The 26,900-nt window shown below is 37.0% G+C and overlaps 1 protein-coding gene across 2 annotated transcripts; it reads right to left on the bottom strand.

Moving 5' to 3' along the window:
* Positions 1–368: 368 nt before the first annotated feature.
* On the bottom strand, positions 369–26,546 carry igfn1.1 (immunoglobulin like and fibronectin type III domain containing 1, tandem duplicate 1). 2 transcript variants are annotated; one of them, XM_085457469.1, is made up of 24 exons: positions 26,373–26,546; positions 22,749–22,839; positions 16,514–16,633; positions 15,634–15,776; positions 15,420–15,519; positions 15,237–15,281; positions 13,989–14,022; positions 13,717–13,900; positions 13,451–13,564; positions 13,193–13,361; positions 12,671–12,943; positions 11,689–12,519; positions 8,941–9,065; positions 7,109–7,250; positions 6,621–6,914; positions 6,220–6,516; positions 5,343–5,522; positions 5,107–5,235; positions 4,711–5,019; positions 4,201–4,286; positions 3,910–4,102; positions 3,522–3,818; positions 1,217–1,543; positions 369–957 (listed from the first exon to the last, which is right to left on the bottom strand). In XM_085457469.1, the coding sequence occupies exons 2-24, from the start codon at positions 22,795–22,797 to the stop codon at positions 953–955; spliced, it is 4,446 nt and encodes a 1,481-aa protein (XP_085313595.1). In that variant the 5' UTR covers positions 22,798–22,839; positions 26,373–26,546; the 3' UTR covers positions 369–952. The 2 variants fall into 2 exon arrangements, with proteins under 2 accessions (XP_085313595.1, XP_085313596.1); XM_085457470.1 differs by lacking the exons at positions 22,749–22,839; positions 26,373–26,546 and adding an exon at positions 17,798–22,738.
* Positions 26,547–26,900: the final 354 nt, after the last annotated feature.

The raw sequence follows: 26,900 nt of genomic DNA, 5'->3' as shown, positions 1-26,900 counted from the left end.
ATGAGCAGATTTAGCATTTATATTAATTTCAGTATTTGAAACTGAGCTGTGTCACCCTGCATTCAGAATTTATGTATGGCTCAGGGTTTACCTAAGCCTCTAGTTCTTATTGACTCTAAACTTGGAATGATGGCTGAGCCTTTCAAAATATGCTTAAAAATGTAATATAAGAAACACTGGACATAAGTTATTATTCAGAAAGTTTCATGAATGTGAACAACACACATGAATTTCAATACTTGTCTGCTATGCTGAGGCTTGACCCAGGGCCACAATAGTCTATAGTAACAAAAATCTGTCCGGTACATTTTTATTATTATTTTCAGGTCAAAGTGACTTGCAGGTCACATTAAAAATTCACGTCACGATGCTGTTTGAAATGTTTATTTACATCAAACTCACACAATTTTCATATTGATGTCATTTTATGACAGCAGTGTCATTGTAATGTAAATATCCTGTCAGTTCATATATTTTGTCATATTAGTTTTATTCTGGGGTCTTCTACAAACACCTACTATACAAGCCAAAGATCCTTGCATCTAAAAATCTGTTAAGACACAAGTAAGTTGTTTCATCACCTTCAGACTAATAGCAACTAATCTAATAACAATCAGTGCTGTGCAGAGATAAAAACTGTATATAGTTTTCACAGTTATATTTCAGTATTTTATTTCATTACTGCTATACCCTTGAAATCAAAATAGACACATGTTGGTAACTTTTATTTAAGCAATTTTTGCAGGCCTAAGGCTTTATTGTTACTTTAACTTTAGATGATGTTTGTTTTGAATTTGTGAATCAAATAAGGAAGGCATCACTAGCATAATTTAAAAAACAACAAAGGTTTCATTCATGACAGTTCTCACTTAACTGCAAACAATGTGGCATTATCATGAGCTTGATTTATGCTGGCATTATAAAGGAAGTCTGCCATCTTCGGTGTGTCCAATTATTCTGTGAAGAAAAGGTAAAGCAAAAATAAACACATTCTGGAAAGAAACTGTTTGAAACTGGTGAGAGGAGCCTGAAGTGAGCATTTTGCCCACAGGAATTATTTTTCCTTTATTATTTAAAACATGAAGAGATGATTTACATCATACTAGTATATACATCTGATATACTGATATAGATATATCTATATCTATATCAGTATATTACACTCATTATGACAGCAAATGAGGAAAGGCATAAAATGTCTCTTTGAAAGGCTTACCTCTGACTGTGAGTTTAGTTGCAGACTCTGCCCTTCCCAAAGAGTTTTCTGCAACAACCTTGTACTCCCCGGTGTCTTTCGAGCCAACCCTCAATATGAGCAGAGAGCATACTCCACAGGTGTTGGAGATTAGGTAGTTAGTGTTTGTATTCAGACTGACACTGTCGCGGAGCCATGTGACATGAGGTGTTGGATCCCCTTTTATAGCACAAGTCATATAGCATTCATACCCTTCAGGAGCTGTGTGGGTTTTCAGTGGGACAATGAACTTGGGAGGACACAGCAGATTGCACGTCTTTGATTCTGGCATTTTCACAGTGAACTTTTCTGGAAGAAAGGAAACATGCAGTGCATTCTAATTGTATTCATCTAACATTAGAAAATGTGTCAATACTGTCTTGATGATGGCGCTACAACAGAATAGGGCTGGGCCATATTATACCATTCACGGTAATACCGGTATAATGTTAGGCAACGATAGGAAAATGAAATATCGCGATAGAATATGAGTACAACGCGCATGCGCAATGCCTTTGTTTTCATACGCACATGGCCGATTGTTGAGTGAAACAGATGAACCAGATTTGGTTTGTAAAAATGGTGCAATTTCAGTGATGTGGAACTGATTTGGTGTTTGTCCGTCAGATACACGACAAAGCACATTTTTTTGCAGAACATGCAAGTGGCCGTTGTTACTGTCGGACTAAGATGCTCTTAAATCTGTGAGTAATCTGGGTCCTAAACTCCGTATGCTTCAGGTCAAACGAACACTGCAGCATCACTGAGAGTTTAAAAACTGTCTAAATTCTTTCATCTTTAATAAAACGATCAGCATTGCTGCTTTACCAGGTGTAACTATGAAGTTTAACTTCCAGGCATCCATGAAAACAAAATTTATTACATTTAACGGAGTTAGATTTTAGCAGGAAGCTAGCAGAAGTTAGCTCGCTAGTTTCGCTAGTTACCTAAGCATGATATTGCATGTTCTGACTGAGAGATTTCTGAAAAAATTCAAACGTACAGCTCTACTATCACTTCCAAAATAAATGACGACAGGAAACTAAACAGCAGTGACGTTTGTAGGGTTACTGAAGTTGGGCTAACTGGTATATAATGATGTGCTACGTGATCGCTAGCGACACAGCTATGTTAGCATAACATAAACAGTGAAGCTGGAGGACGAACACTAACACTTTTCCATTTATAAAAGTTAACGTGAAGGTTCCTGATAGTTAGAGACAAATGCAATCGCATGGCAGGATACTGTAAACGGACCAAACTTCAGTCAGGAGAACAACTGAGATAATCCATCCACAATACAAGGTTAGTCATTAATATACTACAACAACATGGGAATAGAGCAGCTGCCAGAGAATTCAACATTAATGAATCAATGGTACAGCAGTGGAGGAAGCAAGAAGAATGAGTTTAATAAAGTTTGATTTATCTGACTGCTTTGTTTTGCTTAATGCACCTTATAATCCGGTCCACCTTATGGTCCGGAAAATACGTACTGCACACTGCAGTTTAATGTTGCAAAGCACCTCTTTTTAACTTCAGCGGATATTATACATGGTTATGCTCAGGATATGTCAGCCCATTTCTACTGGAAATGCCTTTTGGTTAAACTTTCAGCAAGGAATTTGCATTTGCACTGTTACATTTTTATAAAGCTTTAATGTACATAAAAACCAGCTTTTTGTTTAAGTGAAAATAAATGGAAGGTTGTCTTTTTGCGCTAGTAATGTTGTGGAGTTGTATTTTGTCTCGCATCAATTATATTGTCAGTTATACCGTTATCGTGATAAATATTTTTGGCCATATCACCCTGCTCTACAACAGAATTATTAGAAAATGAAAGGAGATACTAGTCCTGTTCGTGTACTAGAGTTTGTCATAATCATACAGCAAAGCAAAAGGGAAACAAGGTTAAAACTCTAAAGTTTTAAATATCAGTGGATAAGTCATAAAAACAAATACAGATAAATACAGCAATGCATACCCATTGTCCACATTATTTTTATATATTTATATATATATATATATATATATATATATATATATATATATATATATATATATATATATATATATGAGACACACACACGGCCCTATGACATCAGTGTCAGTGCAAATTAAGTAAAATAGATATGGTCACAGACAGTTAAACTTTATTTTGTAGCTAAAGAGTCATTTAGTTGTTAATATTTAATACTAGATTTTCTTAAAGCTGTACTCTTAAAAATTGCAGTTCTTCTTCAAACTAACATGTCTTCCAAAAGGACAGGCATAACCATGTGCATACCTTTTTTGGCAGGAATCAGCCACTTGGGGGATTCAGAGGGTTTGGAGGAGCCCATGTCATTCTTTGCATAGACTCTGAACTGGTATTCTCGTCCTGGCATTATGTTACATGCTGTGAATCTGTTGTTGAAGATTCGATCTGCAATGGTGTTCCATGTTCTTTTGCTTGAATCACGCTTGGTCACCATGTAGTGCAGCCTGTCATCACGTTTCTCATCTGGAGATGCTGTCCATGAAATAGTCACAGTACCATGCACATTTTCATCTAACTCCACAGGACCTGGAGGCTTGGGCTCATCTGGAGTTATAAAGAAAGTTTAGTTTTTTCTTTTGTCCACAGCATATGAAATGGAAGTTTTACAATTAATACAAGATTATACCAAACACACCTGTGACTCTAATTTCAATGCTGATTGTTTCTTGCCCAACAATGTTCTTGACAATGATTGTATAGACTCCAGTATCTGAGCGCTCAGCAGAAGGAATGAGAATCTGGGATGTACCCTCTGCATTACTGATGGTCACTTTTTTAGACACTGGCACGCCATCTTTTAGCCAGATTACATCTGGCCAAGGAGAGGCCTAGAAAGAATACAAAGATGTAATTTTCTTAGTTTGTAAGAAGATAAAATAAGATCCCTATATGTCTGTTGTCACAAATATAGTAATCAAGTTATTACCTCAAAGTTAATGTTGAATCGTGCTGAATTTCCTGCTCTCACCACCATAAAACTCTTAATTTTGGCATCAGTGAATCGGGGCCTCACTATGTAAACAGCAGGATGAAAGTTTGTCAGAACAAAATTTAATATTGGGTAAAAGTTACAGGAAGACAAATCTCGCAAGTAGGCTTTGGTGGTAATAATTTGGCACAGAAGATGATATTTATACATGGAGCAATTCAAATGTACCATGAGCAGTGGAGACACTGGGTGCATTGATGCTCAAGGAAACTACCTCAGATTTTAATCTGGTATGTATTGCCAAATATTGTGGTTGTACCTTTTATGCTGGTTATTAGATTTCTGAAGTATGCAAAATTCTGGTAATTTCAAGTAATTGAAACTATATACTTAACTTGAGTCAAGCATTGCTTAGTGGAAACAAAACAAAGAATAATTACTGAATTTATCATTATTATGTTGCTTTGTAATCATGACATTAAATATAACATTTGGAAATTTTCTCACCAGGAGGAGGCATAGAGATATGGTAGTTATCCAGTTCCTGTGGCTCTCCATGGCCTCCTTCATTGATAGCAATGACTCTTACCCAGTACATAGCCATTGACTTCATGCCTTTTACTGTATAAGACGTCATGGTTATTGCATTCAAATTACAGCGATCCCACTCTGTGTTTTCTGCAAGCCTGATCTCCACAAAATATCCCTTTGCTTCATCTTCAACCCCCTCAATGTCCTTGGGTTTTGTCCAAGACAAGGAGATGGTTGTGTAAGTGGAATCTGTCACTTTGAAGTCACTGACTTTACCAGGAGGTTCTGTAAAATATGATTCAAAGACAAACATTATTTTTACACAAAGCTAAATATAGTCTAAAAATGCCAACCGTATCAGTTTCCACCTACTTTTAGGGTCTCTGGCAAACACGAATTCTGAAGGGGAGCTGAATTCACCGGCTCCAGAGTTATTGATCGCAGACACACGGAATTCATACTCCATGCCCTCAATTACATCTTTCACAGCAAATTGCTTCCCTGTAAGGGAAAAATTTGAATTGCAGCAATAAATCATTAGGACATCACTGTTGTGCTGTCAAGTTATTCTAACATAAACAAACAGAAACTGGCTGTGAATAAGAAACCTCTAATCATCTCATTGGGTGGATTGACAGGGCCCCATAAGTTGCTGCCCTTCTTGCGTTTTTCAAGGTTGTATCCCAGAATACTGGTTCCTCCAGTATCAGCAGGGGGAGACCAGGAGAGAGTGATACAGTCTTTGAAGGCACTGACAACCTTGGGTGCTGATGGAGGTCCAGGGTATGCTGTATACAGAAAAGAGTGGGACTAGTATGTTTTTCATTTATATTTTTTTGTCTAAAGATTCATTAAAAAAAAAGGTTGTCTACTTTTGAGGAACTCTGAGAATGACAAAAAAGCTGAACAATAACTTTATTTCATTAGAAACCATAGTGGTCAGTTGGAATTAAAAGATATTCTTTGCATTCTCTTCAGTTATTTAGCTACCTTAAATTAGAAGTCTTGCCACATGAGAAATTAGCACAGCAAAATGTTTCCATTCATTCTCTTGAAATGTACACAGCTAGATTTATTACATTGTTAATGAAAGCTTCTGCCTGACTTTTAGTTGTCAGTTTTTTTCCCTAATTCAACAAAGATTTGAATAGAAAAAAAATGTATATGGGAAAATGAAAATAAGGTTGTTCAATTTATTGTCATAGAAGTAAGTTTGCATAGTTTATTTAAAATAAAATAAACAGTGAGTGTCCTATCTCGCAGCTGTCTGCAGACCATTCCCATTTTCAATTTGTGAAAATTGAGGAAAGTCAATTTTATGGTGAAGCACTGGAGGAAAAACACAAAAAACAAGTACCTGAGTTTTTCAATAAAAGGTTTTCTTTTTTTACCTGTAAGATTTGCCTTTTGAATGTTGATGACCAGATCGTTAATACAGTGGTATTTTGAGAAGATGGCATTTAAATAATTGTTATCTTAGTTCACCTTTTGTACCAGCTTGAATGTCCTCTGTTTCCATCAGTTCACTGATGCCCATTTCAGTCTCCACTCTGAGGCGATAGCAATACCTTCGGCCATGGTCTACATCCGTGTCCCTGTACTTGGCCTCAGGACCAATTGGCCCCAACTTCTTCCAGGTGTTACGGCCAACTTGTTGTCGTTCAAGGATATAGTTTAATATCTTGCAGCCACCACTGTCTTTTGGGGGTCTCCACTTGAATTCAACTGCAGAGGAGGAGGCTTCAACAATCTCTAGAGGTCCCATTGGAGGAGTAGGTTTATCTGTTTGAAGAGAAAGTACAATACAGAATATTCATCTGTGCAGAACCAAGATTTTTAAGTGTATTAAATCCAGTGTCTTATGCAAAAGTGCTATACACACACACCCAGTACAACAAGTTGGCTGAGAGCCTCCATAGTGCCAAACTCATTTTTGAGTTTAATCTTGATTTCACCACTATCTTTACGCTGAAGCTTCAATAGCAGTAGACGGCTAGACCCCTCTGAATGCTCTATCTTGATGTTTGCCTCCTCCGAAAGCTCTTCACCCTCACGGTACCACTGAATTTTTATAGGTTCCCGTCCAATAAAAGCCAAGTTGAACGTAGCTTTGTGTCCTTTTTTCACAGTGACAGGAGTTTTGAATGCTTCCAGATCTTCAGCATTAAATCGTGGTGGATCTAGAATGAGTCATAAAAAAACAAAAACATATTTCAAGCACTGTTATGCTTTGTAGTTACTGTATGTACAATAAATAAACTTATTTTGCACTGCTCTTAAAAATTATTTTTCATCATGAACTAAACACTCTGCTTAATGAATGATGCAGACCTTGTGAGCAAGAAAATAGCTATTGCAATACTAATGTTTTTACCTTCAACAGCAATCTCAGCCTCTGTCTTACGCCCGTCTGCTTCAAATTTATATTTCCCTGCAAATTCTTCTGTGACTTTATGAATTTTCAGTCTGTGAAATGTTCCATCCTTTGAAATAGTTAACCCCTCAGATGACTTAATCTGGAATAATAACAAAATAAAAATGCAGACATAAGTGTACAAATTAGTTTTTGATTGCAAGTGAAAATTGTTTTCTTTTAAAAATAACTTTCACTGAACACAGGCAATCCCTCAACATGTTTGTACTGTCTGCTCATATTAAACCATGTTGTGCTTTTTAAATAACCTATTTTAACATTTCGATGCATTCTCAATCATCCAGGAAAGTAAATCTCCAAAAAGTTGATTCTGTTCATCTGGACGTAGCGCTTTGTGGGAGAAACGTTTCGTCACTCATCCAAGTGACTTCTTCAGTCTCAGCTGACTGCAGGTTTCCCCAATCTTATAAACATTTGCATAATGACTGAAACCAGCCCACTGAAGGAACAATGGGCTGGGAGGTCAATTCCTTAATCTTAATTATGCAAATTCTCATAACCATTGATCAACAACCACTGACCAAAACCCACTGATCAATAACCACTGATCAATAACCACTGATCAATGGCCACGAGTACCATTCACAGAGAGTTGGGGAATGGCTGCAATCACAGCATTTTAAGATGGCGAAAGATGTACCCTTAGGCCCCCTCCTCGATTCAGAGATGGTCTTTTCCTTTTCACATAAATGGCCTCCTTGACTTCACGCTCAAACCAGCGTTCCTCCCTGTCTAGGATGTGTACATCCTCATCCTTGAAAGAGTGTCCACTGGCCTGTAGGTGTGAATAGACTGCAGAGTCCTGGCCTGACAATGTAGCTCTTCTGTGTTGTGCCATCCGCTTCGCCAGAGGTTGTTCGGTTTCCCCAATGTATAAATCCTGGCAATCCTCCTGGCACTTAACAGCATACACTATGTTACTCTGTTTGTGTCGGGGGACCTGATCCTTGGGGTGGACCAGTTTTTGGCGCAGCGTGTTTTGGGGCTTAAAAGCCACAGAGACCCGGTGTTTAGAAAAAATGCGTCTCAACTGCTCCACTCTTTCAAGGATGAGGATGTACACATCTTGGACAGGGAGGAACGCTGGTTTGAGCGTGGAGTCAAGGAGGCCATTTATGTGAAAAGGGAAAGACCATCTCTAAATTGAGGAGGGGGCCTAAGGGTACATCTTTCGCCATCTTACAATGCTGTGATTGCAGCCATTCCCCAACTCTCTGTGAATGGTACTCATGGCCATTGATCAGTGGTTATTGATCAGTGGGTTTTGGTCAGTGGTTGTTGATCAATGGTCATGAGAATTTGCATAATTAAGATTAAGGAATTGACATCCCAGCCCATTGTTCCTTCAGTGGGCTGGTTTCAGGCATTATGCAAATGTTTATAAGATTCGGGAAACCTGCATTCAGCTGAGACTGAAGAAGTCACTTGGATGAGTGACGAAACGTTTCTCCCACAAAATGCTACGTCCAGATGAACAGAATCAACTTTTTGGAGAGACTATTTTAACATTGCACTCAGCAACAAACAAATCCTAACAAAAAAGTAACTTCAAGGGTCAAATTGCATTATATTTCTTCATGTCAATATACAGTGTTGTGGGACTCGAGTTTGAGACCCCTGATATAGCACTTTGTTCTATAATAATATCTGCCTGTCATCCATGGCCAAAATACAATGTCTTTAGATAGTGGGGTGAAGCCAGAGTACGCAGAGGAAACCCATGCAGATAAAGTCTAAATGCAACACGAACAGATTTAAGACCATGAGCTTACCTCTTCCCCATCTTTGTACCAGACTCCCACACAGTCTTCACTGCTCACTTTACACTCCAGCTCTGCCGCTTCTCCAATAATGGCTTTGCAGTCAGAAAGCCCAGCATGAAAGTGAACTCCTGGGTCTGAAGATTTATCAAACATTAAGTTAGTAATTGCAAATACAGTTTCTTTTATTTCATTTTTGTAATTGTACATTTAGAATTTTAGTGATTTGAAGATTTCCATTCATGCATGCAGGAATGCAATTGTGGACATACTTACCTATTTTATTTTTTACTTATAAAAAATAAGTTTTTATGACAGAAATTTCAGATTTGTAGTAGCTGTTTAATCCAAGTTGGTAAATGATGCAATAAGAGTGGGTTTTTGGGGAAAAAAATTACTTGATGAAGATCTTTTTATTTTTTTTTAAATTTGTAGCTTGTCTCATATGGCATTGGTCTTCGTCAGCTCAAGCCAACTCTTGGCACAGCTCAGGAATGTCTTCACAGAGTCGTCCATTTGTATCTGTTCACTTAATTAGTCTTGGAAAAAAGAAAGATTTACTATTAAGATGTCCCACTTGGGATTGACCTTCTTGGTCAGTGAAGGAGTATGTCGTTTTTGCTGGCATAAATTCAGCATCAAGTGAAATATGGAAAAAAAAAAACACACCCATGAATCTGGTTTAGGACATAGTCATCCTCCAAGGTCAGTCCAAGTTGTCTTCCATCTTCCAGTTACGTAAGAGTGCAACTACACAAAGTATTTAAGTGACCAGTTAAAAAATAAATTACTCCAAAGCACTGATTCATCCTGAATTAACTTTTAAAATGAAAAGCAAGATTGTTAACACAGAAAGCACAGAAAGCACAGATGCATAAAAATCACATACACACACCACACCCAACCTTCAAATACATAAAAAGACACATGTAGACGCAAATAAACAAATTGTTGGCAGCTAATCCACCTGTAGGTCAAAAAAAAAAATTAAAATTATATAAGTAATGGTGTTCTGTTACCTAAAAAATATGTGAAGTAGTTTTAACAATTCTGGGACAATTAAGCTAAAAAAGCATTAGTGTATCAAATTTAATTGATGTTTCCTAAATAAATGCATGTTCAAAGTTAAATCCACTTGTCCTGACCTGTAATCATTGTAGGAGGTAATTTATCCAATTAGACATTAAATCTGCTCTTCTTCTTAATGATCACACACTTCTATTAAGTCCCAAGCCACTGGAAATGTCATCAGCTCATCATATGACTTCACAGAGTCGTCCAGAAGTGAGATTGCTTCCCATGCAGCAGTTAATATAGCACCTGTAATCTTACCACAAAGTGTCTCGTCAAACAGTCAGCCTTGCTGTGCACTGCCTGAACGTTTGCCAGCTGCTGCTGGCTCATCATCATCTGCACCCTCACCATTTTCAGGAGATTCATCACTGCCTGCTGATGGTCCAGTGCCATTATCACCATTGGTATCTCTTGCTTCTCAGTTTTTTGCTTTTCAAGTTTAAGGAACATCACCATAAATACCATCAATCCAGTATTTCTCATTTGCTGTTGGTTAAGCCTTACAAATAACATTGATAAAGTCAGTAATAATAACAAATATTTACATAGATAATAAAAACAAACAGCAATCGGTACAACAGAGTGGTGGAAAAGGTGATCTCTAAGTTGAATAGTATTTCTTGGTATATGTGAAAAATAAATAGATGAAATAACCAAAAGCAGTAATACATGTGATAAAAGTGGTGATCCTTTTTAAATTTTCTAGTGCTTCAAAAAGTGGACAGTTCATGATTAGATATGTGAAGTTGTTTGGGTTTTAATAATCTTTCCTATTTGCCTACTAAATAGAAGACCTCAAATGATTCAAACATGACATTTATACAGCATAAAAACAAACATGAAAGCACAATACACATAAAACACAAATACAGATCACTTTCCATATATGTGAAAGCTTTAAAAGAGAGTTTAAAATGTAAAAAACATATATGCTAGTTTTCAAGACGAGACACAAAAACAAAGAAAAGCAGGCATAATATACAACAGTTTTTTTCTAATTTATTAACTAGAGGTTTTCATTGTTTCTGGACTGAAAACCATGTGATCTGTAAATACATGGTTGCACTACAGATGACTCATTAAATGACATTATATTTGAATGTTGGATTGTCAAGAAGCAGTAAACTTAACCCTTTAGCTTGTTTAACATCCCAGTGTTCTCTTACTTACTGAGTTCTGGAATTTGTTATTATTATTATTATTTTTAATCCACTTCGTGGGGCTTAATTTTGCAGTTGACATAGCAGAGTACTGAAAAACTTTGTAAGATATCAGCTACTGCTTACGCACCTGAATCTAAACTGAAGTATTTAGAATTCCCTACAGGTATAATGATAGCAATTTTCATTCCCAATGACTTATTTGTCAATAAACTACAGCATGCAACCTTTACATTGCTTACCAATAAAAGGTTCTTCAAATGCCACATTTACCTTTTTTCAGTGTTTTTCTTTTTCACAGGAAACCACAAGTCTCCTCATTGATTTGTGGTTTCCTCATCATTTATATTTCTAATTATTTTATAGCACTTTTATACAGAATAGACTGCTAGTAATATTAACACCGTAAATGAAAAGTTGTGTAATACAATACAAATTAAATAAATTGAAAGAGAATAAAAATGGTCAACTCTTTTTTTTTATTATATAATTCTGTGTGTAGTGCAGTACAGTATTAACAACTTACCTATTACTGTATCTGGAACCAGAGGACCAGCTCTCACACGTTTTCTGCGTTTTCCTCCTTTACCTCCCCCCTCTCCTCCTACACCCCCTTCTCCTCCCTCTCCTCCTTCTCCTTCCTCTCCTCCTCCTTCTACACATCCTTCTTCTCCCCACTCCCCTTCAAATGAATCATATTCATCTTCTCCTTCACCGCCACCGACTCCTACTCCAGCTGCGCCTTGAGCTCCACCTTTTCCAATGGCTGCAGCTCCATGTCCACCTTCTTGTCCACCAGCACTGGCACCACCATCAACTCCATTGCCTGCACCCCCTGCACTTCCTGCACCAATACCACTGGTACCACCAGCACCTGCAACTGCAGCAGCACCACCAGGACCACCTGTCCCGCCAGCACCAGCTGCACCCCCGGCACCAACAGCACCACCAGCACCCCCGGCACCAACAGTTCCATCAGCACCACCAGCACCGGCAGCCCCACCAACACCAGCAGCACCCTCGGCACCAACAGTTCCATCAGCAGAGGCCGCGCCACTTCCAGCACCAGCTCCGTCTTTACCAGCTGCTGCCCTTTTAGCTCTTGCCGCAGCCTTAGCTTTAGCTTTGGCTTCAGCAGCTGCCTTTTTAGCTGCTTCTTCATCCTCTTGGGCTGCTGCTCCAGCGGCTTCTTTCTCGGCTTGGGCTTTCTTTGCAAGTTCCAGTTTTTCTTGCAATTCTTTCTGATATTTTTCTTGCTGCTCCTTTGCTATTTTCAACAGCTCCTCTTCGTTGCTACCTCCAGCCATGGTGGTTTTCCGAGCCACCTTTTTGCCCTTACTTGCAGGATCTTTGTCAGCTATGAAAAATATATCAGATATATTTGTAACTTGCAGCTGGTTTTGGAAAAATTTTGGAATATTCAATTTTTTAATGTGAATTTTGTGATTTTTTTTAAATTATATATATCTATATATATATACATGTGTGTGTGTGTACATAATTCTCACCTTCAACTATAAGCCAAGCGTTGCAAGATTTTATTCCTGCCACAGCAGCATAGATACCGGCATCCAAAGGCATGCAGTCCCGCACAATCAATTTGTGGATGAGCTTATCCTCAGATATAGTAATTTCATGTTTTTCACTATTTGACAGCAGAGCACTTTTGCCATACCATTTGATCTCGTTCATGGGTGCAGTTAGGACACATTGAAAGAGGGCGTCCCCTCGTTCTTCTGCCTTGACTTCTTGTATTTTGACAGCAAATTCGACTGGAGTTACTGAAAGGTTTTAAAAAGACACAAAAGAATCAGAGAAAAACGCAATCCATTATCTAAACTGCTTACCCTGTTCAAGAACTCTTTCATCAGAGCTGCCCGAACTTAATGAGTTACATTAATTTAAGCTATGAGTACATTTCAATCAAATGGAAAAACACGATTTATGGTTAACAATTGTATAAGTAACAATAAAAGAAGCTGAATAGACCTAAACCTTATCTAATCTTAATACCTGGATTAAAGACAGACCTTTAAAATCAGTGGAGAACACATTGACACCCTCAACATCCACTGAGTAGAGTCCAGCATCTTCTACTCCTAGTTTTTTGATTTTGAATATGTATTTTTTGCCAACTTGTTTCAAACTATGTTTCTGCTCATCAGCCTCATCTTTGGAAAATGGAACCATGACACCATCCTGCAGAATTTAAAGATGTATTAACATTTTGATAATACGTTTAAAAAGAAAGAAGCAAGACAAAACGTAATGAGCAGTTAATTTCTTACCTTGTACAGGTACAGTTTACTGCTAGGATCCTTGAGGTCCATATCCAACTCAATTGTTGCATAATCATCATCTGTGACCTCAATAGGCTTTAAACTGCTGATATGTGTGACAAACTATGGCAGAGATATATCAAAAATTATAAAAAATGGTCAAGCGACAGTATACAATACAGCAAATTTAAAGAAAACATTATAGGCCTCTCTGAATAAAAGCAGTTTTGTTGGAGAGGCTTTTGATTAAATAAAAGAATGCCAGAGTTCTGTACCTCTGCGACCTCCTCTTCTCGTTCTTTTTTCATTTCATTAAGTTTCTTTAGCATGCCACGGAAGTTTGTGATACCATACTCAGCACAGATACGCTCATAGTCTTTCTTGTCTGCACTGAGCAGAATTTCCCAGACCTTCTCCTCTGTCACCATTGGCTTCTGATCACGTGTTCCATCTGGATTACTGTATTGACAAGCAGCATTAAGTTAGAATTCACAGCTGTAAAGAATACAAAAAGTAAGAATAGTTCACAAGCTATAAAAAAGCTCACCGTTTTTTTAGTGTCTTTCTGAAGTCAACTGTATCTGCGGAACCATAAAAAAACAAACTTAAAACACAAATTTGTCAGTCAATATAGAAATATCATAAATGTGGGAGGCTCTGACCAAAGGAGGCTCTAGAAACTAAACCACAGCATAGCTTCATAATGGCAAGCGTCTGGGGGCTGAGGTTAATATTTTCAGAAAAAGAGTCACTGATGTCTTAAGTGGCAGTGCATAGTGAAACTGTGCTGATGTGACAGACAGATTTTTCCAAATAATTCAAATCACTAAGTAAAATGTCAGCTTGCAATTAAAATTAATGGGCAAATTGTGTAGGAGAAAAAGTGAACCACTCTATCTAAATATTGGTAGATTTAAAGAAAGCCCATCAATATCCATTTAACTTATCTTGCCAAGTTCCCCAAATGTCTTCTGTAAAATCTAATAGATGTTTTCTGAATTACATTTATAGTTTGGTTGTAATGCAGTTTGCTTATTTTCTAGAAAATGTTTCAGAAGCGCAGTAATGCATAACTTGTCCTGGTCTGATAACAAACAATTCAATTCAGTTTTATTTATACAGTGCCAAATCACAACAACAGTTGCCTCAAGGCCCTTTATATAGTAAGGTACACCCTAAAACAGGGGTGGGCAACTCCAGACCTCGAGTGCCGGTGTCCTGCAGGTTTTAGATGTGTCCTTGATCCAACACAGCTGATTCAAATTGCTAAATTACCTCCTCTGTCTTGAAGTTCTCGAGAGGCCTGGTAATAAACTAATCATTTGATTCAGGTGTGTTGACCCAGGGTGAGATCTAAAACCTGCAGGACCCCTGCCCTACAATAATACATACAGAGAAAAACCCAACAATCATATGACCCTCTATTGCAGGGGTAGGCAACTCCAGGCCTCGAGTGCCGGTGTCCTGCAGGTTTTAGATCCCACCCTGGGTTAACACACCTGAATCAAATGATTAGTTCATTACCAGACCTCTGGAGAACTTCAAGAAATGCTGAGGAGTCATTTAGCCCTTTAAATCAGCTGTGATGGATCATGGACACATCTAAAACCTCCAGGACACCGGCACTCGAGGCCTGGAGTTGCCTACCGCTGCTCTATTGAGCAAGCACTTTGGCGACAGTGGGAAGAAAAAAAACTCCCTTTTAACAGGAAGAACCATTTAGTGAAGGAAACACTAAATGCTTCTAAGAAAACATTTCAAGGTCATACAACACCAAGTGTTTATGAGCTCTTACCTTCGACTTGTGCCTTTTGGAGTTCTTTGGTCTTGGAAAATCCAACTGTGAACAGTAAACATAGTTATTTATTTATTAGTTTTGTTTTTAATTCATCATAAAGATACCAGTTGCTCATGAAGATATGTAATTCAGCTTTAACACATCTGAAAGAGACAGTATTTCAGAGAATAAAAGTCTTACCTTCAATAACATTTAAAACAACAGTGCAAACAGCCCTTCCATATTCATTTGTTGCAAAACACTTGTAGGTGTCAGCATCTTCTGGAGAAACTTTAGGGAACTAATGAAGCACAGAGCTGATGTCATTTTTATTATGTTTGACTGCATATTAAGTGTTGTTATTTATTTCAGCTCACAATCACTTGTACCTTGAAAGTGCTATTGTGGAGCTTACCTCAATGGTGTGTTCGTTGGTTGCTTCATCATATTTTTGTAGGCACACAGAAGGATGAAAAAGTATTTCTCCATTTGCTCTACTCCATGTCACAGTAGGGGTTGGGGTTCCTACTATTATGGCTTTAAAGAACGCAAATTTACCTATAATAGAAAAAGTTGAGGATTGTTTAGTATTGAAAAAATAACTTAGTAAATGGAAATGTTCCAGTTACAAATGTTCCAGATCATGTTAATACATTAAATTAAGAAATTCTAAAATGATTTCTGTTGCCACTGCCACTGAGTGTGCAGAAATGATAGGTTTGAGGCTTTTCCTAGTTTTCTTCATTTTTATGATATTTATTTCAACCCAATATTACAGGAGATGTTTGGCCATAATGCACAACACCATGTCTGGCAAAATCCAAACAAGGCATTTCAGCATAAACGCCTCATACAAACTGGCAAGCATGGTGGTGTAGGGATGATGATTTGGTCTTGTAGTTACTGACAGTGACATAGTGTAGTATGTCATGTGTTTTTATTCAACTAAAAAAAACAAAACCCTCCCAGTACATAAAACCGCAGTGGTCAATAGCATTCAGTAACCCAGATAAGAACACGCAATACCCCTTTTCTTCAAAACTGGATTAAGAGCTTCTCAAAAACCTGATCACAAACATGATCACATGCATCTAAAAAGTTTCACTGGAATTTATCTTTGTCATCTGTTTAATAGATACTTTTGTTAGTGACTTCAGTTTAATTACATCACCAGAACAATTAGGACTTCCCAGTATTTGTCAGTAATACTTGTGTAGGTTTAAGGTGTAGGTCAGTGTGCAGCACATTTTTTTGTATTGTATTGTGAAGCATTTGAGACATGACATGAGACTTACCCTCTTGAATAGTTAGAGCAATCGGTTTGCGGGTGAAATCTGGAGTTGTCATTCCCTCTGGAAGTTCCTCCATAAACTGTGTTATCATGACACCAGGCACTTTTGACTTCTTCCTGATGCCTAACCAAATCAAGGCATATTAGGCAATTAGGCAACCCTAATATTTCAAAGCAGACCAGATATATACAAATTTGTGTGATCCAGACTGAGGATAATAGATCACTTAAAATGTTAAAAAAGCAACTCTATAAGTCTAAAAAACAGTCACATTTTGATCAAAAAAATAACCAGCACATTTAAAGAAATTAAAAACCCAGACCAGAAAAAAAAAGAGGTCAGGGTCAATTGCAAACACAGTCACATTCTGACGTATGAATCAAGTATGTGTGAAGAGAATGCATATTCTGATGTTAAAATGCCACAATACACGCTCAAATTTCAACTGCTGCATGACAAAATGGCTAAGAAAAGCTGCATTTTATAAGATTATCTACCCCTTTTTCTTTACAAACTGCAGGTGCTTATTCTAAGGGAAGGAATAATACTTTAACAGTCAGCTTATTTGGGAATGAAATATGTCAGCTATCAGCTAGGATAGTTTCATATTGCTGAAGGTTTGTTGAACTTGCTCCCGCAGTTTATCCAATTCCTAGTGCTGTTTAAGTAGGATAAAAGCCACTTACATAGAGAAAGGTGAACAATCATAAACCGTTAATTACAGTGAATGTATAACTGAGATATTTAATTAGGTTTTTTAAGTAACTTTGTGAAAGAAGACAGAGTTGCCTATAACAATTTAACAAACCTATGGGCATTTGAAGTAGTTGTAGTAGTAAGTGTGTAGTGTTTAGTGATATTAGCATGTGCCATATTTATGGGCTTGAGTCTCAGACAAATATTTGTGTGAGTCTCAAGCCCAGTAAGATCATAGTTGGTGCTATTATAACAATAAAGTCAGTCTTTTAGCATAAAATCAGCACTTTGGTCATGTGGAATAGGTTATGCTTGTGATTGTGATTAAGAGTTTTTTCTTCTCAGTCTATTTCAATTTAATGCATACATAATCTTAAAAAAACACATTTATAATTTACTAAAACACTTACAGCTTTAGTTGTATTATTCTCAGCACAGTTTATTTTAAATTTGTGAGTATGAGAAAAGATAAAACTGAACAAAAAGGTTGAGGTTAGCTCATGCATTCTGTATTTTAAAATATGTGTCAACAGAATCAGACCTGGATCTACATATATGTGCTGTACTATTAGAGTATTCATATGAACTAACCCTCAGCAATATCGAAGACTTCATCACTGATTGCTGTTCACAAGGATAAAGCTGGCCCAGGGATCCCTGGTCTTTAATTATTTTCACCTTGCGTGAAAGACCTGCAATAGGCAGAATATTAGCTACAAAATATTTATATTTTTATTAAAGATTGTGACAGCAGAATGCCCCACCCAGCATTTTGCAGTCTGAAGCACACTGTTAAATTAGTTAGTTAAATTAAATAAGTTAAATTGCTTGCAGCAGGGGTTACTGAATAGTATATATGGTTTGTATGCTGCACGGTGATGATAACGTTACACTGGTGTTGCTGCTGTTAGCAAGCTGGATGTTCACACTGTGGAATTTTTAGGATGATGCAACAATAAAAACAACATGTGTGCATGAAAATGTTGATCAGCTTTTCAAAATAAGACAGTGATTAGAATGACATGAAAGCCAAGCATTGATATCATAGGTCAATTTGCAGATAACATTTAAAAATAATTAGCATAAATGTGGTACGAAAAGGTTTAATTCAGTTCTGTCATTCTGAAGTAGATTGAACAAGACGTATGTTCTTGATTAAAAACAGGGTCTTTCGTAAGTCGAAAATTTTCGTAAGTCGAAGCCCCCATCGCACCTTTTGAGTGAAAGATAGGCTATAGGCTAATTGCTAACTGCAACGACGGAAGCGCAAGTACGAAAGCCAAGGGGGTTGTCACATGATTGGGAAGGCATTGTGGGCATTGTAGGCATTGTGGGCTCAGCCAATCAGAGCCAGCGGATTTTGTTACACGGGCATTTTGCCGTAACACGGGCAGAAATATTGCCGTTAAGTTCCTTCGTAACTTGAATTTTTCGTTAAATGGGGTATTCGTAAGTCAGGGTTCCACTGTATATTATATCTGAGTTGTCTTACATCTACTTTTCTCAACATCACATCCCTGATATCTTGTTTTTTTTTACTTAAATGATTGCCTTCATTGAAAATTTGCACTACTGTCGCAGTGGAAATGTCCCTGTTTTGTTTGAATTGTCTACCAAACACAGATGCGACAGAATAAATTTTCCTTTTGTGTGTTTTTTGCATCTTCATCACTTACAATGAACCTCTTTTTGGAATGAATTAGTAATAATGATAATAACTGTACCATCTGTTGTTAGAGTCTTTGTCCCTCAGTGTTTGCTTAAAAGCTGGAAAACAAACTCATAAAAGAGATTCCACTTCATTTTTTTTTTAAAAACAAAATCTACTTTTAAAACTTAAGTAGTTATACCGTGCACCCTTACACCCTGCAAATGAATGCAGGAGGATAATGCATTTATCTCGTTAATGTCGTTCTCCTTTTACCTTGTTTCTTTTTTTCTCTTTTTTTAAATGAATATTTTTCCCTTTTTGTGTCTTTGTGTCTCATAAGGCTCTTGTTATTTGAATGATGTTTCATACACTTGGCTTTCCTCAGCAAACAACTGTACAAAAGAATGAATGATATGAATGAATAATGAGTCTATTCAGGTAGACTGTCAAAACCTGCTCACTCTCCAGTTTGTTCTTATTTTTGTCAGATGTTTGTGTTCTCAACAGTACAGTTTCAACCTTTTCGTCAGATTAGACTGACAGGACTGAATAATGTATTTTCTTTTTCATTTGTAGATAAGTAGTGCTGAACTGTTTTTATTTGATACTGTCCTACTGTAGTTAAACTCTATAGTGCATTTTTTGTTTATGTTTATTTTTTTAAAACCTCAACTAAAAAAAACCCTGGAAAATGCGCTCTAATCCTCCAAATTATTTGTTAATTTATTGTTAAATCCCCCTGTGTCTCACAGGAAAATGGCTTTGCATACGTTTTATCTTGTGAAAAAGCTCTGATGAAAAAACATTTTGGTTTATTTTTGTTTAATTTGCAGTGTAGAGATGTTTAAAGATGTTTAACTACACATTTAATCTCTTAGATATCTTAAAATAAGATCAAGAAGTGCAATTTCAATAGCACATCTCAGTGTTTCTTTTTACTGAAAACTATTTTGAAATGTAATTGTTTATTTATTACTTAACTACTTTGGTGTAGCATGACTGGCTGTGGGGGAGGTCTTTATCATCAGGAAAAGCTGTAAAACCTATAAAAAATACAGTTAAAGGCCCACAAATGTTGGCCTGCTTCATATTTTCTAAAGCTGTCCAGCGGGCCGATTTGACAGGCCGATTCTCACACCTGTGATCTGAAGATTGAGTCATTAATGTCTGGTTTCACATGCAAAATAAGTACAAATAAATATGTGCAACTTTAAACGCAACTATGAGAAAGGATTTGTTGTGCTATTATTGGATTAATTAAGATGTCATACTAGAGGTTATAGGAAGATTGAGTGAGGATGATTGTAGTACAACTGAGTACACTTTGAAATTTGGATTTAATTTAGTGTAAAATTGGTGTTGTTACTAGGGTTGCATTTAAACTATATTACATGACATCACCACGACATCACTAAATACTGCAGCAGAATAAGTGACTCATTGTGCTTATCGATGTAAAACTTGTTAGCTGTTTTGGTACTGCAAAGTTTCTTAAGAGTCAGGGTCAGAGTTGGTCAGGTCTGCTGAGTAGAACAGGCCACTAAACGCCATTGCACTAGTCACAGTGTATAAATTGTGAGATTTGCGGTAGAATATGAGTTTTATTTTTATTTATTTATTTTATACCTTAGACTGAGTAATGAAATAATACATTAAAGGCCCAAAAGTCCCAGGCCACTTACATATTTACACCTATTGGAGCTACTTGGCTATAGGAAACCATGCCGTCAGTCTCCTGTTGCACAGTTTTTGTGCTGAAGTTAACACCAGAGGAGGTTTGTAAATCTGCATCTTTACATGGTCTATAGCAGAGCTGAAGAAATTTCATGAACTCTTTTGTTACAGTGTTGTGCCATACAGTATTACAGTAGGTCTTTCTCTTCCACTCATTGTAAAGGTGGACTGCAGGTGCGTGATTTTATATTCCTCTAGCAATGGGATTAAAACTCTTAAATTCAAAGATAGATTAAAGGTTGTTACCCAGTGCTTTTGTCTGTCGTGTATAAGACATTAAATGATACTGAGAACTGTCATTTTAGCTGGTTACCTTGACATTTCACAGTTGAGCAGGAATACAAAGGTCAAAATATTTAAGAGGGTACAGAATGGTCCAAATTAGAGGAAAGTACTCAGATATAATTTACTGGTAATCTTTCTACTTATACCAAATGCACGCCATTTGCAGTTTAAAAGTAATTACAATGTAATTATATTAAAGCTTGATGAAATTTGCACTTTTTAAGGGTCCTTAGAAAGTGCAAAAATCTATCTAATGTGACAGGTGCCAAGTTGCATTAGATAGATTTTAGGAGACATTATGCCATTCCTGTAGAGCAAGTTCACTTATTTAGACTGAACTGTGCCAGCATATTGTACAAGGTTACTTTGCATTTGAATACATCTTTAAAAGTGGCATTTTTTTTTCTTGAAATTACAAGCTACAGTCAACAGATGGCAATCAACCGCAGTGCCCTCTAGCAACAGCCTGCAGACACTATTCATATGAGGGGTTTGAAAATGTCACAATGAAATGCATCTGTTGTGACACTGAAAGTCATATCATCCATTCTGGATGACACCTTTCAATGAATGATGAAGATCATATCATACATGCAACTCACCCATCATGGAATCATGCATTTACAAAGATGAATCGTTCAGGTAATTCGATTTTTTCTGTTTTGTTTTTTGTCTTTCGCTCGCATACCTTTGTCGTCTGGGTGAACTCCCTCAGAACCTTTTTTTCAGAACCGCCAACTTAACACGTAATGTGAAAGTGGGAGAGGGAACAGGACAGGTAAATATTAATCCTGACAAAAGCACCATGTTGGGTTGGAACTTCGACAGGATTATAACATATAATAGACATAAAACACCACAATATACAGTATATTCCCAGGAATCAAAAGCACAAACAGACAGTCTTGAGCAGACCCAAATATTTAGAGACACATTGCACATCAAATCATTAGTCACAGACAAAAAATAAGACAGAGGTTAGCAATGTGTTGTTACAGCAAGCATGTAAATGCTGTACTGTACAACTGATGATTAGACATAGCTTCACACTTTCTTACGCATTTTCTCATGGTAGACATCTCAGGATGTTTCCTGTGCAGTGCTTGAGAGAAATTATGTATAAATAGAAAAGCAATTTGTGGAAAGATGATTTCAAATAAGCCTTCATTTTGTCTTCTATCAAACAGAGACACAATTTCATTTTCAGCTCCCTCTTTATTTGTGGCAGCTTCAAGTGTGTGTTGAATTAATCTTCGATGATCTTGCTTTGATCTTCCATGTTCCCAACGGTTGCATTGCCAGCATTGCTTCTCAGATGAATCCTGAGTATTCTTTGTCTTTGGTCATGAAGAAATCTTTTTTAAACATGATGAGAGCTTGTTTGCATCTTCTCTTGTGTTGTCAGTGATGCCGCTGATCATTTCTTTGATCGACATCTTCATTCGAGTGGAGAAGCTAGTGACTGAAAAATGACTTCTCTTCTTAGACAGAAAAAAAGAAGAAAAATAGCATCTGTTTTCTCATTGCCACACAAAATCTCGATATCTTGCAGGGATCTTGTATCGACTGCTTCCACTGAAGAAAATAGGCAGCTGTATTGTTTATCTTCTTTTTAAGTTGTTGGTGATGGCCTTCATATTACACATTTTATTGTAATTTTATTCTTTAAGTACCATTTGGCATGTCATTTTTACCTGTTGCTTTCTTGTCTTAATTATTCTTGAATGCAGTGTCACACAGCTCTTTAGTTTTAATAAAGTTTAGTTGTTTGCTGTCTGTGAGGAGGATCCTGTTCTTGTGTGTCACTGCAATAATAGAACGTACAGGGTGACAAGGTTGCAATACTAACCGTTGACTGGCTTCTTTACTTACCCGCCTGCCCAGTGGCAGTCTGATCGGTCACCTTTGACTTCTTCGACATCTTGGTTTTCTCTTGAGCTCTGCTGATTCAGAAGGCTCTGCACTAAAAGACAGAATAGGAAATCTAAAATCTACTGTACAAGTGTGGCTCAAATCAAATCCCTGATATAAGACATTTGTGTCAGAGTTTGAGGTGTTAGTCTTTTAATTTTGGGATTGTTTTCTTTTTGAAAATTTAAGCAGACGCCATTTAAAAGTTTTAATAGAGTAATGTAGTGCTTTTGAAGCAGACTGCTCTAATTACTTTTCCAGTGGCACAAAGTGATCATCAGCACCCGTTCAGCCAACGTCATTTACAGTGAATGTCAGACTTAACATGGGATTATTCTGTGTCTCAGGATTCCTTTGCATACATTTGTTAATTAACCGAGGTGCTCAATGAAACCTCATATAAACATGGAGAAGATTTGGAATTAGATTGATAATGCTGCACACTGTACAGCAATAATTATATGATCACCCAGTTAATGACAATAACTTACATGCCAGTGTAAAATTTATAATTTTACAGACATTATACTGCAAACATTTTTAAACATTTTACTGTTCTTAGAAGAGTTCTGGGATCTTCTGTACAATTCTGGACGAAGTCGGTGACAAGGATCAAATGAAATTCAAAGGAAATTCTTTATATTTAATTGCTTAGGATATATGCTTATGACTGTGTAATGCCGCAAAATGATTTGAGGATAATTAATTTGGTGTGTGTGTGTGAAAATATACATCAAAGTTTTCCATAGTACTACATTTAGTGAGATTTCTTGAGCAACAAGGGTTTCACTGGCTCAGAGTCACACCACCGTGGTCAATACATCACCTTTTTTTTTTAGCTCCGTAAGTGTTTGAAAGCTGAAGAGATGAAGCTATAAAGGAAAATTGTTTTTCCATCTTGACTGAAACATTGTTTCAGATGCTCAAAAGTTAAAAGTTTCTCTGTTGTTTTGGGGTTGGTTTTTTTTTAGAACATCAGGTGCAACACAACACTTTACAAATTAGCATTCGTCACAGTTCTAAAAGGTCATGCATATGGATTTATGCCATTACTATTTTTTGTTCTTGTAAAATTTGAACCAAAGAGTCATGTTAAGACGTCTTAACTTCCTCATTGGACAGAGATTCACAGTGGGTGTGGTTACTTATGGGTAAATAATATTATTGTCATTACTTTGTAGCTCAACATGGATTTTTAGAAGATAACGTTGATGTGAAGAGGTAAGTCTTGTTCACATATATATGTATATATATATATACATATATGTGTGTGTGTGTGTGTGTGTGTGTGTGTGTGTGTGTGTGTATATGTTACCCCTGGTTCAGGATGTGTTTGAACAGTTTTTAGTGTTTAAAACATGGTTTAGTTCCTGTGTCACACTCTACTAATGAAGAAACAGACATAACCAAAATGCTCATGACTTTGAAATGTTGCTCATGTAATTCTTAAATTTATGCTTGCTTTGTTATCCTGCTTGTTCAATGTTGGTCTTACAGAAATTCAGGCATTCAGAAAGCATGTGTGCTTGAACCTATATGAACTCCTCTAATCATTTGAAGGTTGTTAGGCTGGGTGAATTGAAAGCTGGTGTGTGGTGGATATGGGTGATCTATTGAGATGATCTTTTGAGAGACTGACTGATTTGGATGTCAAATAATCTCCACATTAACATTTCCACAAATAACTGTTTTATTTATAGTTGTGCACATGCTCTAGCATATGTTAAAAAGGTTCTGGGCTCCAGCAGTGATCTTGGCACTTGGTCTGTCTTGAGAATGAACAACACATATGGTAAAGGGAAAACAGCACGAAAAAGGAGACATCTTGCAAAAGGCAACGCTCTCATCTTCTCTTCCACTTAATAGTTGTTGCTGTGCTAGCTCTTATCATTTACTGTTTTGCTGCGGCTTGCATCTGTTTTTTTTTTTATTTTGACTTGTGGGGGAGGGGATATTCTAGACATTTTTTTTATTATCAATGCATTCCAGAATAAATCTGTCTTAGTCACTGTCCCAGAGATTCACGGATTTGTGCTGCAGGCTGCATTTCATTAAATGTTGTTACTTAAAAAAAATAAACAAAAGAAAAAAAAACATGCTTCAAAAAATCATTACATATAACCAGTATGTAGGCAGGCTGGCTGTCACTGCAGGCAAGATAACAAGCCGCCACCGCTGAAATTGGAGATGGACTATCTGAAATGCTGGGCCACTGCTACAGAAAAGTATTGGTTGTTGTTGCCTCATGTTTTCCTGTATACTTCACTACTGTACTTATTCATTATTATGTTCTTCATTTTAATTAAAAGTGGTAAAAATAGCACTGATATATTTATGATGATTGTTTTTTTATTATGTAATGACATCTATGTATTTCTTTTGCTTACAATACTGAAATGATCTCTTTCTATGTTACCAACATGAAATGGAGTCTCAAACATATAGAAATTTGTAAAGAAGACTCTTGAGAAATTTGAGAAACAGCAGACAACTAGACTGCACCCAATACGTAGGAGCGCATGTGACACCTACTGCAGATGACTGCACCGCTGACTACATATTCTGGAAATGGCATCTGGTAGCTTCTCAAATGTCCCTCACTGCACTTTTCTACACATCACTGACTGCAGCTGAGTGCACAAGATGCACAGCTGAAGTCACTTTCTAACACAAAACTGAGTCTGATGACATGTCTTTTAGTGTCCAAGTGTTAGTGGTACTATTTGAGCCTCCCAGTGGATTTGTTTATATGTTCGGTATTCAAAACATGTAAGAAATACTTAGCCTACATGTAATATGTATGTTGTAATGAGTCTGCTGGTCTTTGTCTATTTAAGCTACTAACTACACTGAATACAGCATTTTGCTTTGTTTTTTCAATCTTTAAATGCAAGAGAGATGCACCGTATGTGCTCAGTGTTAGGAGGATTTGTACATTGTGAACTGTAGCCCTGTGAATTCATTTAATGTAAAAAGAAATCCAGTTCTCTGCCAAAATACAACCCACTCCCTCTATGCAGCTTCTTGAATCTTAGGTCACATATTGATTTGATACCGCCTTCTAAACTTAGTCATCACCCAACAACCTCACAGCTCTGACCATACTGCTATGATGAGCTTCCCAGATTTAAAGCTATGAAATTCAAACTGAGAAGCCTACATGCCTTGCTTAAGTGATTTCATGCAGCAACATCAATTCTGTCCTCTTTGTAATTAAATCATGTCCTGTAAGTTTTAATGTATGTCTGAACTATTAATATGATAGCAAACCCTGCATGCACTGTAATTTTAGAAACTGAAATCAGATACCACATTCGTGACTTACAAGCACTTTTAAGCTTCAAGCTCAGTCTTTGGATAGGAAAATAGAAACATCTCTTCATGTCTCATGCATTTACACATTAGCTTTTCTATTGCAATGTTAAGCACCTGTTTACAAAGTACTGACATCTTTCTGATATAAACAGTGATGGTAGACATTGTATTCATGCAGATTGCGCTCCCAGCTGCAGACTTACAGAGGATAGGCTTTTGCAATTCATTTCTACATTTACTTATCCAGCCTTCATTTTGAGGGCCACCTACCTGCTCTCAGTCCTCTTAGCACTCTTCCCTTTCAGACAGCAGTCTGGTCACACTGTGCCTTCTCCTAATTTTTTCAGTGTAATAGATCCTTCCAGCAGTGTGCAAGTCTGAGCTCAATGCTCCTCTACTGCCCAGACCCAGTGACTGCCAAAAGCTGTTTAGGCTTTTTTGTATTAGTCGTGACCCCAAAGACATTGGAGGTTGAGTGGGTGGTGAAGTAGGGAGGTAATGTGAAGGGGTGGGGGGGTGGCAGCAGGTTGAACACCTATTAAAGAATTTTTTTTCGTTAATCCAGTTTCTGAAGCCTGAATCTTTCCCTCTCTTTCTGTCTCTTTCTAAAATGTGTGTTTAGACAACCAGCATATAAAATGATGGACAAAAAATTAATCACCATACTATTCAACACAATTTAATTATAAACTAAACCCAAATATCACCTGGAAAGGGAAGTTGCAAAACATTAAACAAAACTACACGTTTTCAGTGCAGAGATGATGTCCTGTCATCCAGTGCATTATAACTTCATAA

The sequence above is a fragment of the Copadichromis virginalis genome, linkage group LG5, assembly GCF_057382275.1.
Source record: "Copadichromis virginalis isolate Kocher_CV1m ecotype Utaka linkage group LG5, C_Virginalis_male_GT1.1, whole genome shotgun sequence".
In the NCBI taxonomy this organism is placed as follows: domain Eukaryota; kingdom Metazoa; phylum Chordata; class Actinopteri; order Cichliformes; family Cichlidae; genus Copadichromis; species Copadichromis virginalis.
This window is presented reverse-complemented; position numbering and strand designations above follow the sequence as displayed.